This window comes from Chiloscyllium plagiosum, chromosome 8, assembly GCF_004010195.1.
Source record: "Chiloscyllium plagiosum isolate BGI_BamShark_2017 chromosome 8, ASM401019v2, whole genome shotgun sequence".
NCBI lineage: Eukaryota > Metazoa > Chordata > Chondrichthyes > Orectolobiformes > Hemiscylliidae > Chiloscyllium > Chiloscyllium plagiosum.
In genome coordinates this window covers 96,048,549-96,065,571 of record NC_057717.1, presented here as the reverse complement: position 1 = coordinate 96,065,571, position 17,023 = coordinate 96,048,549, and the positions used below count along the sequence as shown (strand labels likewise).

General features: G+C 43.1%; 1 protein-coding gene across 3 annotated transcripts in view; it reads right to left on the bottom strand.

Annotated features, from left to right (window-relative positions):
* Positions 1-17,023, bottom strand: part of carm1 (coactivator-associated arginine methyltransferase 1) — an 83,665-nt gene that overhangs the window by 36,888 nt on the left and 29,754 nt on the right. For all 3 annotated transcript variants that reach the window (XM_043694808.1, XM_043694809.1, XM_043694810.1), the window contains exon 6: positions 12,488-12,665. In XM_043694808.1, coding sequence (XP_043550743.1) covers positions 12,488-12,665 — 178 coding nt within the window. The remainder of the gene's footprint in view (positions 1-12,487; positions 12,666-17,023) is intronic.

Below are 17,023 nucleotides of genomic sequence, written 5' to 3'. Positions count from 1 at the left end.
AAGAAAATAAAGGAGGGAGAGGGAGGAACAAAAAATAAAAGAGGATCTGGGATAAGTTGAGGATGGGCCAAATAGGTCATCAATCTGAAATGCTTCTCGTTTCTCACCACAGATGTTGCCAGACCTGCTGAGATTTTCCAACTTTTTGTTGCTGTTTCAGATTTCCAGCATCTGGAGTATTTTGCTTATGTGTTGTTATGGAGGGCAGGCAAGATTAAATGACAAAGATAACTAGAAAATATGAGCAAGAGCAGGCCATTCAAACCTGCTTCACCATTCAATGTGATCATAGCTGATCATCCAACTGAGTACCCTGTTCTTGTTTTCTCCCCATGTCCTTTGATCTCTTCAACCCCCAAGAATTGTATCTGACTCCTTTTTCAAAACATTCAACATTTTGGCTTCAACTGTTTTCTGTAGCAGAGAATTCCAGAGGCTCATCACACTCTGGTGAAGAAATTTCTCCTCATCTCAGCCCTCAATGGTCTACCTCATATTTTTCAATGACCTCTGGTTCTGGACACCACAGTCACCAGTGACATCTACTGCTAGAATATTCTTGGTTTCTATGAAATCCTTCCCAATGCTTCTAAACTCCAGTAGATGGTGCCCTTATTGATCCACTCTTTCTTCATGTGTCATTCCTGACATCCTAGGAATCAAGATAGTAAATCTTTATTATACTCTCTCCACAGCCTGAACACCCTCAGATAATGAGATCAAAACTGCACACAATACTCCAGATGTGATTGCACCAAGGCCCTGTACAATTGCAGCATGACATCCCTGCTCCTGCATTCTAATCCTCTCACTATGAAGGCCAACGTACCATGTGCCTTCTTCACCACTTGGTGCACCTGCACGCTTACTTTCAGTGACTGATGTACAAAGACACCAGAGTCTCATTGGACTTCCCACTTCCCCAATTTATCACCATTCAGATAATATGCACTCCTGTCTTTCTTACCAAAGTGAATAACTTCACATTTATCCATATTGTACTGCAGCTACATGCATTCACCACTCACTCACTGAACCACCTTTGCATCCTCATCACAGCTTTGTATCGTCTACAAATGTAGAAATAATCCATTTAATTCTTTCACCTAAATCATTAAATACATTTTGTAAATAATTGGGGTTCAAGTAACGGCTCCTATGATACTTCACGAGACAGTGCCTGCTACTCATGAAAAAGACCTCATACACTACCCCCAAACCGAAGAGCTAGAACTGTAATGCTAATCTCTTACGTGGGACCTCACTGAAAGCTTTCTGAAAGTTCAAATAAATCCCATTCATTGCTTCCTGCTCATCAATTCTGCTAATTACATCCTTGAAAATTTTAATTGATTTGTCAAGCACGATTTCCCTTTTGTCAATGCATGCTGACTCTGTCCGATCTAGTTCACTGTTTTCCAACTGCTCTGCTATTAAATAGTTTCTAATGGACTCCAACATTTTGCCCATTACCCATGTCAGGCTGACTGATCTATAATTCTGTTTTCCCTATATCATCTTTTTAAAATTGTGGGATTACATTAGCTTACCTTCAATTCATAGGATCTGGTCCAGAGTCAGAGTCAATAGAATCTTGAAAGGTGACCACCGGTTCCACTGTTTCTAGCACCACTTCCAATTATTCTGGTAGGAAATCTGGCTCTGGGGATTTATCAGCCTTTAATACCATCAATTTCCACAACTCCATTTCCATACTAATATGGAATTCCTGCAGTTCCTCCCACTCACTAGACAATCAAACATTTTTAGGATATTATTTACATTCTTATTTGAGAAGACGGAACAAAACTAAATCAATTGATCTGCCATCTCTTTACTCCCCATTATAACTTTTCCTGTTTGACATGTAACAAAAAGGCAAAAAAAAAGGAAGTGGTAATGATTTTAATGAATAAACAAAGCCCAGGTTTGAATAGTAGAATGAATGATGTCTCTGTCTGAAATTTGAAAAAAAAAACAAGCTCAAGACATGGTAAAAACAAAAATTAAAACTAAAGGAAATTGCCAAATTCAATAGGCCCTAACTGTAAGAGGTGCTGCTTCTTGAGCTTACTTTTGACAAGATATTCTCACTTCTCAAGGCTTTGACAAACCGGATGTGAATCACAAACCCCACAGGAGATCCCCTTACCAAGGAATTAATTTTCATATCCTGCACACAGTGAATTTCACAAATGAGCACACATCCTTAGTCCCAAAGTAAAAATCAATTTCCTTTTCTGAGCTAGAGTGTGCTGGTCTCTTCCTGTGTGTCAACCTTTGGCAGTAGGTCCTATTTTAAAAGCAGCATTCCAGATCCCTTTCATATACAATTCCATTGAGAAAGGGAAATATCGACAAGATTTTAAATTGCTGAGAGAGTTATTTATATTACTAAATGCTTAGTGTGTGATTGCAAGTTAGCTGCTGTGACCATGTCATGAAGGATCACGAGAGAAATTTTGAAATCCTGTAATCAATTACATGAAAAAAGTGTTATAGCATGTAACCTCCCAAACCTGAAGTAAAATTAGACACTGGTCTGGATTATGGTGATGGCTGGAGGTAAAGTACAATGCATTGGTTTGTGCTTAATGGGCTAGTTAATTAGACACAGGAGTAAGAATAGTCAGGAGATAAAAACAATGACTGCAGATGCTGGAAACCAGATTCTGGATCAGTGGTGCTGGAAGAGCACAGCAATTCAGGCAGCATCCGAGGACAGGCAAAATCGACGTTTCGGGCAAAAGCCCTTCATCAGGAATAAAGGCAGAGGGCCTGAAGCGTGGAGAGATAAGCTAGAGGAGGGTGGGGGTGGAGAGAGAGTAGCATAGAGTACAATAGGTCAGTGGGGAAGGAGATGAAGGTGATAGGTCAGGGAGGAGAGGGTGGAGTGGATAGGTGGAAAACGAGCTGGGCAGGTCGGACAAGTCCGGACAGGTCAGGGATCGAGTTGCTGGAGGTTAGAAGCGAGGATGAGGTGGGGGAAGGGGAAATGAGGAAACTGTTAAAATCCACATTGATGCCCTGGGGTTGAAGTGTTCCGAGGCGGAAGATGAGGCGTTCTTCCTCCAGGCACCTGGTGGTGAGGGAGCGGCGGTGGAGGAGGCCCAGCACCTCCATATCCTCGGCAGAGTGGGAGGGGGAGTTGAAATGTGACAGGAATGGTTGTTGCAGGTTCCAGGATTTAGATGTTTCAGTAAGAAGAGAAAACATGGCAAAAGAGGGGGAGGTGTGGCATTATTAGTCGAGGACAGTATTACAGTGGCAGAAAGGATATTTGAGGACTCGTCTATTGAGGTAGTATGGGCTGAAGTTAGAAACAGGAAAGAAGAGGTCACCCTGTAGGGAGTTTTCTATAGGCCTCCGAATACTTCCAGAGATGTAGAGGAAAGAATAGCAAAGATAATTCTGGATAGGAGCGAGAGTAACAGGATAGTTGTTATGGAGGTCTTTAACTTTCCAAATATTGACTGGAAATACTATAGTCCGAGTACTTTAGATGGGTCAGCTTTTGTCTAATGTGTGCAACATAGTTTCCTGCCGCATTATGTAGGCAAGAGACCTACACGATATTTATATGGTGCTGGAAAAGCACAGCAGGTCAAGCAGCATCCTCGGAGAAGGAAAATCAACATTCCAGGCAAAAACCCTTCATCAGGAATGAGGCTGAGAGCCTCAGGAGTGGAGAGATAAATGGGAGGGGGTGGGGCTGGGGGAAGGCAGCTGGAGGGTAATAGGTGCATGGAGGTGGGGGTAAAGTTAATATGTCAGAGGGGAGGGTGGTGTAGATAGGTGGGAAGGATGATGGACAGATGGGACAGGTCATGGGGACGGTCTAAAGCTGGAAGGTTGGAACTGGGATAAGGTGGGGGGAGGGGGAATGAGGAAACTGGTGAAATCCACATTGATGCTGTGGGGTTGAGGGTCCCTAGGCAGAAGATGAGGCTTTCTTCCTCCAGGCACGGGGTGGTTAGCGAGTAGAGATGGAGGAGCCCAGGACCTGCATGTCCTTGGCGGATTGGGAGGGGGAGTTGAAGTGGTCAGTTACAGGGCGGTGGGGTTGGTTGGTGCTGGTGTCCTGGAGATGTTCTCTGAAGCACTCTGCAAGTAGGAGTCCTGTCTCCCCAATGTCGAGGAGACCACATCAGGAACAACAGATACAGTAAATGACATATATGGAAGTGCAGGTAAAACCCTGATGGATGTGGAAGGCTCCTTTGGGGCCTTGGACAGAGGTGAGGGGTGAAGTTTGTGCGCAGGTTTTGCAATTCCTGCAGTGGCAGGGGGAGGTGGTTTGGTGGGAGTGATGGACCTGACAAGGGAGTCGCAGAGGTAATAGTCTTTACGGAAATCGGATAGGGGTGGGGATGGAAATATATGTCTGGTGATGGGGTCCTGTTGTTGGTGGCGGAAATGGCAGAGGATGATGCAATGTATACAGAGGTTGGTGGGGTGCAAGGTGCACCGGGGGGCGGGGGTTCTGTCCTTGTTGTAGTTGGAGGAGTGGGGTTCGAGGTGTGGGAAGTGGATGAGATGCGCTGCAGGGTATCATCAACCATGTGGGAGGGAAAATTGCAGTCTTTAAAGAAGGAGACCATCTGGTGTGTTCTGTGGTGGAACTGGTTCTCCTGGGAGCAGATGCGGTGGAGGTGGAGGAATTGGGAATAAGGGATAGCATTTTTACCGGAGGTAGGGTGGGAGGAGGTGTAGTCCAGGTAGCTGTGGGAGTCACTGGGTTTGTGGAAGATGCCAGTGTTGAGTCGGTCACCATTGATGGAGATGGAGAGGTCCAGAAAGGGGAGGGAGGTTTCAAGATGGTCCAGGTGAACCTAAGGTCGGGTTGGAATGTGTTGGTGAAGTTAATGAACTGTTCAACCTCCTCATGGGAGCCCGAGGTGGCGCCGAAACAGTCATCAATGTAGCGGAGGAAAAGGTGGGGAATGGTGCCGGTGTAACTGCGGAAGATGGACTCTTCAACGTAACTGACAAAGAGGCAGGCATAGTTGGGGCCCATGCGGGTGCTCATGGCTACCCTTTTGGTCTGGAGGAAGTGGGAGGATTCTGATCGAGTCTGCTCTGCCATTCAATCATGGCTGATAAGTTTCTCAACCCCATTCTCCTGCTTTCTTCCTGTAATCTTGATCCCCTTGATATTCAAGAATCTATCTAACTCAGTCTTAAATATACTCAACGACCTGGCCTCCACAGCCTTCTGTGGCAATGAATTCCATAGATTCACCACTCTCTGGCTGAAGAAGTTTCTCCTTATCTCCATTCTAAAAGGTCTTGTTTTACTCTAAGGCTATGCCCTTGGGTCCTAGTTTCTCCTACCAATGGAAACATGTTCCCCCATCCACTCTGTCCAGGCCATTCAGTATTCTTTATGTTTCAATTAATCCCCCCTCATCCTTCTAAACTCCATCAAGTATAAAACCAGAGACCTCAAACGTTCCTCATATGTTAAGTTTTTCCTTTCTGGGACCATTCTTGTGAACCTCCTCTGAACACGCTCCAGGGCCAGGACATCTTTCCTGAGATATGGGGCCCACACCCTCTCCTCCCTGACCTATCACCTTCATCCCCTCCCCCACTCACCCATTGTACTCTATGCTACTTTCTCCCCACCTTCCTCTAGCTTATCTCTCCACGCTCCAGGCTCACTGCCTTTATTCCTGATAAAGGGCTTTTGCCCGAAACGTCGATTTTGCCTGTCCTCGGATGCTGCCCGAATTGCTGTGCTCTTCCAGCATCACTGATCCAGTAAGAATAGTCAATCTGCCTGTCCAAAGCAAGTTTGCTGTAAATTGGAGCAATCCTGAACTTGTGATGATCTGTCTGGCATGGCATTGCACCACTGCCCCATGAAATCAAGAGTGCAAACAAAGCAGTTCGACACCACCAACTCAAGTTAGTAGGAGCGGATTCCCTCTCCTCAGAGACTGTTTTCCGTCTCATCATTGTGTTGCCTCATTTCTAACTATTCACCAGTGCCATTGCCATAAATTTTCTCTCGTAGTGATTGAAGTATCTTTTTCTTCCCTCCTTTTATTACCTATGAGTCCACAGGCACTAGAGTCACACAGCACAGAAGAGGCTCTTCAGCTCAACAACTCTGCGCTGATCTGTTGACACTCCTAGCATTTCCCAGCACTTTTCCCTCGCCATCTTCTTCTGATCTCCCATATCAATCAAGTATTTGTTTAGTTGTCTTGTTAATTTCTTCATCCTACTATTAAATGTGACTTTTCCTGCTATGATTGCAGTTCTCAACACACTGGTCCATTTACCAACAGTGACATACGTCCCCGATGATGAAATTATTTCACTAAGTCCAACAGTTTTCTATTTATTAAAATGCTGACCCCATGTCCTGCAAAGACATGGCATGAAACTGGTCACACTTGCTAGCATATAGCAGTTACTTTTCAGATGCACGGTTACTTCCCTGAATGATCTACTCATTTCCCTTTAAAGCACATAGCTATGCACAAAAAGTTAGTTTGCTGCTTCCTTCCTTAGAATTTTAATACCAGTGACCATTCTGCAGCTTACTTCTTGTAACACTCAATTCACACACAAACATCAGGGCTCATACAAATCAAATCATTTTCCTCCACCTTCTTTGTTTCAATACAAATTCACTTATCCTCTTTGGTAACATAGCTGTCGCATCCTCTAAGTCAGTTAATAGTTACCCATCTCAATTTTTGATTGCTTGAATTCTCATCCTTTGACTAATTAAATAATTTGTTCATTCCATACAAACACATGCAACCTTGAAGTGTGTTTCATGTGAAATGTTTCACACAACAGTTTTAGACAGACACCAGATACAGAACATAAACTCTGTCAATGAAAGTTCACAGATGAACAACAGCCAAACACAGATAAATAATAAGTAACATTCATGATAGGCAATGATCATCGCTGACACCCCCTTGACCTTCTACAGCATTACCACCTCTGAACTACCATTATCAACACCCTGGGGTACCATTTAATAGAAACAGGACAAATTGTACAAATATTGTGTACACAAAAACAGACCAGAGCCTGAGAATTTTAAGGTGACTTACTTTCATCCTGACTCTCCAAAATCAGAATGACAAGACACAAACCAGCACCTATGTCAAAGATAAAGATGGCAAATTGTCTCCTTGAACTGCAGCAGTTTTGGAGTGCAGGTTGGTGCAACAGTGTTATTGAGAAGGGAGCTCCAGAATTCTGATGTAATGACAATAATGAAAGTGATAATAATCCCAAATTACAATGGTGGTGGATCTTGGAGAACTTGCAGGTAATGTTGTTCGAATGTTGTTGCCCTTGTCCTTCTAGGAGATGAAGACTGTGGGTTGGGAAGGTGCTGTCAAAAGAATCCTTGGTGAGTTGTTACAGTATACCTTGTAAATGGTGCACGCTGCTGTCAGTGTGCTTCAGTGGAGGATAGTCAATATTGAATGTGACAGGTAGGGCACTGATCAAGGGGTTGCTTTGCTCTGAATGATGTCAACCTTCACAAATGCTGTGGAGTTGCACGCATCCAGGAAATTGGAGAGTCAGGATGAGAGTTAGTGTCGAAGAAGTTCAACCCAATGACCAGAGACCACAAACTAGGATCGCAGCAAAATTGACTTGCAGTTTATTAGGAGAAAGTGAGGTCTGCAGATGCTGGAGATCAGAGATGGAAATGTGTTGCTGGAAAAGCGTAGCAGGTCAGGCAGCATCTAGGGAACAGGAGAATCGACGTTTTGGGCATTAGCCCTTCTTCAGGAAGGGCTAATGCAGTTTATTAGACAAAGCGATATCGCGGAAGAGAAACTGACCAGGCTGACACAGAACCAATTCTCTACATAGATGGCCAGGATTCTCTTCCTCGAACGGAAGGGGCAGGCAGGTTTTATAGAGGCACAACACAAAGATGATAATTGTAAAGCAATTACAATACAAATGGTGAAAATTGTAAAGCAATTAAAACAAGAATAAACTGAAGGGACATTAATCAAGCGTCCGGCAGCAGCAATTCATTTGTAATTGGCACAGGAGATTCCAGCCATCTCTGAGTGGGTAAGAATGTCTTCTTGAGGAATCTTCACTGTATTTCCCATCCACGCGAATATGTGCACATCCCTTCTCCTGGCATTCAGGTCTGTCCGCTGTATTCTTCCTGCGAGTGAAGTCTTCCAGGGTCTCTCGGTCTTGTTTGTTTATGCGGTATTGGTTTCAAGGAAAAGTGAGCCTGCCCTTAGGGTATTGGGACCGCTAATTGGAACTGTGAGCTTACTGTGAAGGCTGTTTGGGAAGTGTATTCTCTGATCTGGGAGTAGTTCGGCCTGGTTTCTATGTTAGCCTGTTTGGCCAAGACTGGTGCATTGCGGGTGTGTTCTGTGTGTGTTGGTAGGCTTGGTCTGTATTTCGCAGGCCGGCTTCTTTGCTTACGTAGTCATGCTGTAGGTGTAGGTGGGCAGGGTAGCAGATCTCTCCCCCCCGCCGTTAGCTTTTATACATACAATTTGTCCTGTTTCTGGTCAATGGTACCCCCAGGATGCTGATAACGGTGGTTCAGAAGTTGTAATGCCATCGAGGGTCAAGGGGATGTCGGTGATCATTACCGGACATGAACGTAATTTATTATTTAGCAGCCCAAGTCTGGACATAGTATCCAAACTTTGCAAGACCTGGACATGCTTCAGTGTTGGAGTAACTGCGAGAGATACTGTATATTGTGCAATCAATGAACATGCACTGCTTCAATATGAGTCATTGCGAATGGTGTTGAACATTGCACAGTGAACATCTCCACATTTGACCTTATGAAGGAGGGAAGGTCATTGAAGAAGTTAAAAATCACACAACACCAGGTTATAGTCCAACAAGTTTATTTGGAAGTACTAGCTTTTGGAGAGCTGCTCCTCCAAAAACTAGTGCTTCCAAATAAACCTGTTGGAATATAACCTGGTATTGTGTGATTTTAAACTTTGTTCATCCCAGTCCAATACTGGCATCTCCTCATCATGGGTGTCATTGATGAAGATAGTTGAGCTGAGAACACAACCCTGAGGAACATCTATAGAGATGTACTGAAGCAGAAATGACAAACCACGAACAAACACAATCATCTTGCTTTTGTACCAGTTATAACTCCAACAGTGAAGAGCAGCAGCCACCACCACCAACACTCTTAAATTTAGTTTCTAACTACTCAGAAGAGTCCTCAACATTATTCCAGACCCACAGTATCAGTGCTTCAGGTTACACATGGGCAAAGAAACTTTCTGCTGGCTATCACATACCATCTTACCTCAGCTGGTGTAACAGTACTCCGTCACGTTGAGCAACATTTGGAGGAAGTACAGAGTGTAGTAAGGGTCGGGGATTTCAACGTCTGATACCAAGAGTAGCTTGGCAGCAATACTCTTGATCGAGCTGGTCAGGTCCGAAAGGACATAGCTGCTATACTGGCTCTGTGGCAGGTGGTGAGGGAGCCAACAAGAGGGAAAAACATACTTGGCATCATCCTTACCAATCTGCCGATTGCAGATCCATCAGTTGACAACAGTATCGATAAGAGTGACTAGCTCTTCTGGAGATGAAGGACCACCTTTACATTGAGAATACCATCCATCTTTTTATTGTGTCATAGCGATGTACAGCATGGAAACAGACCCTTCGGTCGAACTCCTCCATGCTGACCAGATATCCTAACCTAATCTAATCTCATTTGCCAGCACTTGGCCCATATCCCTCTAAATGCTTCCTATTCATATACCCATCCAGATGCCTTTAAATGGTGTAATTGTACTAGTCTCCACCACGTCCTCTGACAGCTCATGCATGCACCACCCTCTGTGTGAAAAGATTGCCCCTTAGGTCTCTTTTAAATCTTTCCCCACTCACCCTAAACCTATGCCCTCTAGTTCTGGACTCCTCCACCCCAGGGAAGAGACCTTGTCTATTTACCCTATCCCTCATGAATTTATGAACTTCTATAAGGTCACCCACCAGCCTCAGACATCATAAGGAAAACAGCCCCAGCCTATTCAGCCTCTCTCCATAGCTCAAATTTTCCATATCTGTCAACATCCTTCTAAAACTTTTCTGAACCCTTTCAAGTTTCACAACATCCTTCCGATAGGAGAGAGATCAGAACAGCACACAATATTCCAAAAGTGGCCGAACCAATGTCCTGTACAGCCGCAACATGACCTCCCAACTCCTACTCAATGCTCTGACCAATAAAGGAAAGCATACCAAATGCCTTCTTCACTATCTTGTCTACCTGCAATTCCACTTTCAAGGAACTATGAACCCGCACTCCAAGATCTCTTGCTTACCCCCCCACGCCCCCCAAGCAAAATTCTTCCAGTCCAGTTACAACATTGGTATCTACCCAACGTGGAAATTGCCCTGGTATGTCCTGCACATAAAAAGCAGGGCAAATCCAACTTGGCCAATTACTGCCCTATTAGTCTACTCTTGATCAACAGTAAAGGCGATGGAGGGGTCATCAACAGTGCTCTCAAGCAGCACCTGCTCAGCGGTGAGCAGCTCAGTGATGTCAGTTTGAGTTCTGTCAGCACCTCAGCTTCTGACCTCATTACAACCTTGGTTTAAATATGGCAAAAAAAAAAGCTGAAGTCCAGAGGTGAGAACAACATCAAGGCTGCAACAATCAAGTGTGGCAAAGAGCCTGAGCAAAACTGGAATTCATGAGAATCAGGAGGCAAACTCTCCGCTGGTGAGTCATAGCTGACACATAGAAAGATGGCTGTGGTTGTTGGTAGTCAGTCAGCTCAACTCCAGGACATTGTGGGAGTTCCTCAGAGCAATGTCCTCAGCCCAACCATCACTTTAGTTACTTCATCAATGACGTTCCCTACATCAGGAGGTCAAAATTCACTGGTGATTACACCAGGTTCAACACCATTCGCAAGTCCTCAGATACTGAAGCAGTGCATGTTCAAATGCAACAAGATCTAGTCAACATCCAGGCTTGGGCTGATAAGTGGCAGTAACAATCGTGCCACACAGATGCCAGGCGACAACCATCTCCAATAAACAGACAATCTAACCACCACCCCTTAACATCCTTGGGGTTAACGCTGATCAGAAACTAGTCTTGACACATAAATACTGTGGCTACAAGAGCAGGTCAGAGGCTTGGAATACAGCAGTGAGCAATTCACCTCCTGACTCCCCAAAGTCTGTCCACCATCTACAAGGCGCATGGTTAAGAGTGTGATGGAATACTGCCCACTTGCCTGGATGGGTACGGCTCTAACAATATTCAAGAAGCTTGACACCAACCAGCACAAAGCAGCCCACTGGACAGGTACCACATCCACCCCCTCTACCTCCGACACTCAGCTGCAGCAGAGCATACTACACTGCAGAACTTCACCACAGATCTTTGGACATGACATTCCAAACCCACAACCACTTCCATCTCTAAGGATAAGAGCAGCAGATACATGGGAACACCAACAGCAAGTTTCCCTCCAAGCGACTTACCATCCAGACTAAGTGAAGTAACAGTGATATATTTCTGTTGCTGGATCAGAATCCTGGAATTCCCCTCCCTAACAGCATTGTGCGGCAACCTACAGCACGTTGACTCCAGTGGTTCAAGAAGGTCACTCACACAATAAATGGATGGGCAATAAATGCAGCCCATATCCCACAAATGAATTAAAACACATCCAGGAAGCCCCCAAATCATATTAATACTCCAGGAGATTTGGTGAAACATATTCTTTCACAATTCCCACATACCTTGAATAAGTTTGTTTTCACCAAATTTAAAAAAACCCTTAAGGGGACGGATTGCCAGATTAAGGAGATGAAGCAGAACAAGAGATTCCTTGCTATGTTATTTAACAAAGGTAAAGCCAATCCTCAGACTGGCTTTCTAGAATGATTCAACACAGAAGGAGGACATTGTCTAGACAATCATTGAAACAGCTATCCAATTAGTCCCACTTCCCTGCAAATGCTTCCCCCTTCACCCGAACCACTATCAAAATCTGATGCCAGTCAGCTCGTATCTTGCTCAACTATTTCCATTCACCCCGTAAATCAAGAATACATGAGCAAGTCTCCCCCAGGGAGACCAAGCACCAATACAGCATCGGATTCAAGTCACCACCTTGTACCCTTAAATCGGAGATAGAATTCTGCCATCACCACAAAAAGGAAGAATGGAGGTTCGAGAGTATATAGGTGAGGAACCAAATGTTAGTGAAATCTGCTCACTTGGAAAAGTTCAGACTTGAGTTAACTTAACACAACATACATTCATAAAATGGGCAAAGCAGCAGTGAAGCAAAATATATGCGCAAATAACGTTTAAAAATTCATTACTGTATTTAGTGTGCAATCTCAGCAAGATTTTGCTTAAACAAAGCACCATTACACTGAATGCAGTCTTTGAAGAGACAAAGGCAAAATGAATCTAGTTCACCCATTCGGCACACTCAAACAATCTTACCATTCGGTTTCAACCATTTCTTAGCATGAAGGTAACTCTCCAGCATTCGTTCATTGAAGAGCATGTAGCCCATGGGTTCGGAAATAATAATATCAACCTGTTCCGGGATGTTAACCTCCTCCACCTTCCCAGGGATGATGAAGATGCGATCTGCTAGGTTGTTGCTCTTTACCAGAAGCTGCAATGAGAATAACCATTTTCATTAGCACCTGACAATGTCTCAGAAATGGCCAGATATCCTGACATTTAATTGTAAATGTTGTGTCTTACTGCCACCAGATTGCAAATAAGGAACTCAGCAGATTTTCCTTTCTGTACTTCTCAACTCCCACTACACCATGCAAGCCATACAATGAACATAAAAAGGGACAGAAAAATGCTACCTGGTTTATTGTACCCCTTTCTCACATTGATATGTTTGAACAGGCATCCAAATGACACTTTGCTACCAATACAGCTGACACCATTTGCTGTACACTACATGATTCTATTGATTTACTACATCTATGACGATATCAGAAAATAAATCAAATTATTGATTATGTTGTCACAGACAAGAGGTGAAAAAGGAAACAAAAGAAAGTGTGTGTTAAGGGGGAAAAGAGCAAAAGGTAACATCAGTAATTGTCATACAGCCCAGCTTTCAATGACAGATATTAGAACACCAAACTCAGCCAAGTGTAACAACTTCTTGATACTTTCATTACATTAAATTGCTCAGAACAATTTAATGTAGGCTAATACCTGCTCCCAGGTCCTATGTTCCTAAAAGAGGGGCAGTGTGTCACATCTTGGAGAAAAAAAAAATCAACAGTTTTGATCAGTAATGGACAAAAATTGGTATGCCTGGTTTCTTGGATAGGACAGAGTAAGGGTTAACACAAATTCTTCCCACACATTTGAAGAATTTCCCCTGCTGAGGATAGTTCTTTTAAAAAAAAGTCAATTTAGGAAATACTGGAAGATTTAACTTTTTCCACATTCCGTGTAAGGTTTGAATGTTTCAAAAAGGGAGTTAAGGAAATGGGGATAAAGTGAGGACAGGGTACTGGGTTGGATGGTCAGCCATGGCGATGGTACAGCAGATCTGAAGATTGAATCGTCTATCCCTGCTCCCATTTTCCATGTTTCTACGTAAGGTACCACAAACCACCTAGTTTTTACTGGAAATCAAATGACTTTGGAGACACTGCAAGGCAAAGCTCAAGGAGATTTTAAAAATAAGCATGATACTGTTTTAATTACAAAGAAAACCTTTCTTTGAGAGGATTAGAGACCCCATGGCCTAGCAACTCTCTCTAGCCTCAGAATTTGGTTTTGTAGAGCCAGCAACCAGTGAGTAAAGAAGCTACCTCAGTAGCTGCAGCCTTGCAACTGAAATCCTGTTTCTTTTTCAAAATAAAAGACCCCAGGAATTTGATAGCTTATAAATGTCAGTATTTCTGGCTAACTGGTAAAACCTGAAGTAGCGTACTCTGACCAATTAGAGTCATAGTGATGCACAGCATGGAAACAGACCCTTCGGTCCAACCCTTCCATGCCGACCAGATATCCCAACCCAATCTAGTCCCACCTGCCAGCAACCGGCCCATATCCCTCCAAACCTTTCCATTCATATACACATCCAAATGCCTCTTAAATGTTGCAATTGTACCAGCCTCCACCACATCCTCTGGTAGCTCATACACGAATTCAAACAGCAAAGGCGGTAACTGTGCAGGTTCTCTCCCTCTATCTCCTGCACTGTCCTCACCATGTGTTAACAACTCAAATGCAAGTTACTTGGATTAAGAGCTGGATATTAAACAATCTACAGCAGTCAGTCATTCAGCTTCAGTGACAGGAAATTGAAGGAGATATGAGAAGACACATTTTATCCTTTGTATCCAGACTTTGGTCCACAGGTTTGGACTGTCTAAAGAAAAATCCATCACTTTTTAGAGTGTGCCTATGTGATTAAGGGAACGCAGTTATAATCCTGGACCATAGCTTAGGTGCCAACCAGAGTTTGCCATTTGTCCATGAAGACACTGTGCTTATAGAGAACACGAAAAATAGGTGGAGCAGGCCATTCAGCCCCTTCAACCATGCTATAAAGATCATGGCTGATCTGTCCAAGGCCACAACTGCTCAAAATTTTTTTAAAAAACCTACCTCCAATGATCTAGCCGTCACAATTTTCTGGGGTAGAGAATTCCACACATTCACTATCCTCCTAGAAGACATTTCTTCCCACCTCAGTTTTTGAAGGATGCCCCTTATTCTATGCCTCCTAGTTAGAAATTTCTCCAGGAATGGAAGCATCTTCTGTCAAGTCCCTTTGGAATCTTGTATGTTTTAAGATGATCAATTCTCATTCTTCTAAATTCCAAAGAAGAAAGCCTGCTCAGCCATTCCTGAGAAGTCAACCCCTTCATCCTAGTAATCAAGATCAGCCGAGTGAATCTCTTTTGGACTGCCTCCAATGCCAGTATATCGGTCCTTCAACGGAGTGACCAAAGCTGCACAGAGTACTCCAGAAGCGTCCTCAGCAACAAAACACGACTTCACTATTTATAGTCCATGCCCCTCAGGCCAAACTTCCACTTGCCTTCTTCATGACTTGCTGCACCTGCTAACTTTGTGTTTCATGCACAAAAATACCCAGAATCCTCTGCACTGCACATTTGTGGAGTCTCTTTCCACCTAAGTGGCCTGTCTTTTTATTTTCCTAACCAAAGTACATCACCTCTCACTTTCCTTTATTAAACTCCATCCACCAAGGTTTTTTTGGACACAAGGGCAACCAAGCCAGCTATGCCCATCTCTAGCTACCTTTCAACTGAGTGGCTTGCTGGGCCATTTCAGTTGGCAGTTGAGAGTCAACCACATTGCTGTGGGTCTGGAGTCAAACCACATGAGGATAGCAGATTTCCTTCCCTGAAGTACATTCGTGAGCCAAATGGGTATTTCCAACAATCAACAATGGTTTCATGGTCATCAGTAGATACTTAATTACAGATTTAAAAAAATGATGAATTCAAATCCCACCATCTACCATGGCAGGATTCAAACTAGGAGTTCCCACATCCTTACCAGAGTTTCTACATTAATAAGATAGCATTAATACCACTAAGACCATCACCTCCCCAATTTTTGCCCAATTACCCAACCTGTTATATCTACTTGCAGATTCCTCAGGTTCTCGTCTCAACATACTCTCCCATTTGTTTTTGAATTATCACCAAATTTGGATATAGTACACTGCCCCAAGTCATTTATATGGACAGTTAAAATATTGAGGCCCTAAGGTTGATCCTTGTAGCATTCCACTACTTATGTCATTCCAATTGGAAATTTAGAGAGAGAGAAAAAAAAAGTTATCCAACTCAAGTCTTTTGTATATTAGCCAATTATCAATCCATGCTAATAAATTACCCGTAATACTGGGATCGTATGCAATGATGTGGTGCCTTATTGAGTCTCTTCTGAAAATCCAAACAGATTAAAACTGCAAGTTTTCCTTAATCAACTTTACCTTTTGTATCCTCAAGGAACTGTAGCAAGTTTATTAAACATGGTTTTTGTGAAATAGAAATCATGTTGACTTTGATTGCATAAGCTTCTCCAAATGCTCTATTTCTTCCTACTAAAAGATTACTTTGGAATTCACCTTTTTTTTTAAAATAAGGGAGCCTGGTATACATTCCCTATCGTTTTTATAGTAGCACGAAAGAGAAACAAATGGCCACTTTGGTAAAAGGGGAAAGACTGGAACAGTAGTGTGGCTTGATTACCATCTTATTCCTCCTGTCATTGTTGTAACACCCTTTTCACATCAAATACAACTGGTGATTCAATAGCAGAGTACTTGAACCAGTACTGGTAGGGGATGTTCTGCCTCACAAATGCACTGCTATTGAACATAGGTGCCTGTGGCTAGTTTCAAAATGCTAATGCAGGCTATGAATGGCAATCATATCTTCAATGCCTCAGGATAAGGGACTCAGCCCAGTCAAACTCATGTAGCTGCTCATGATGACGCAGCATTTGCAATGCTTAGAATGCTGAAATACTGGGTAGACATAACCTCCCTAGTACTCAAACAGAACCAAATGAGCTATTGAATCCAGTTGGGAGTATTTCACATTTGCAAAAATCCAGGACAACATTAACTAAATATTTGTATCGACAAAAGAAACATCCAACACAAATGCAACAAAGCATTACAGATCTATTCAAAGGTTTAGATTTACGCTACTATAAGATCTTCCTACTAAAAACCTAAAAGGTGACTGAAGTTCACTTATCATAGATTTTTGCAAAATACCTTTGTCTATCCCAATCTAATTTGGGCTAGTAATTCACATACAAGGTAAAGTGAAGTAGGCATTGCTGATAAATATTCCACACCATATAGACTTCAAATTCTTTTCGACCCAACTTTAATAGTTAAGCAGCTGTAAAATCAGTGCTATTACTTTAGAGATATGCAGAGAACTAGTGCTACCTGTTCAATGTCAACCTCACCAAAACCAAAAACAAACTGCAACAATG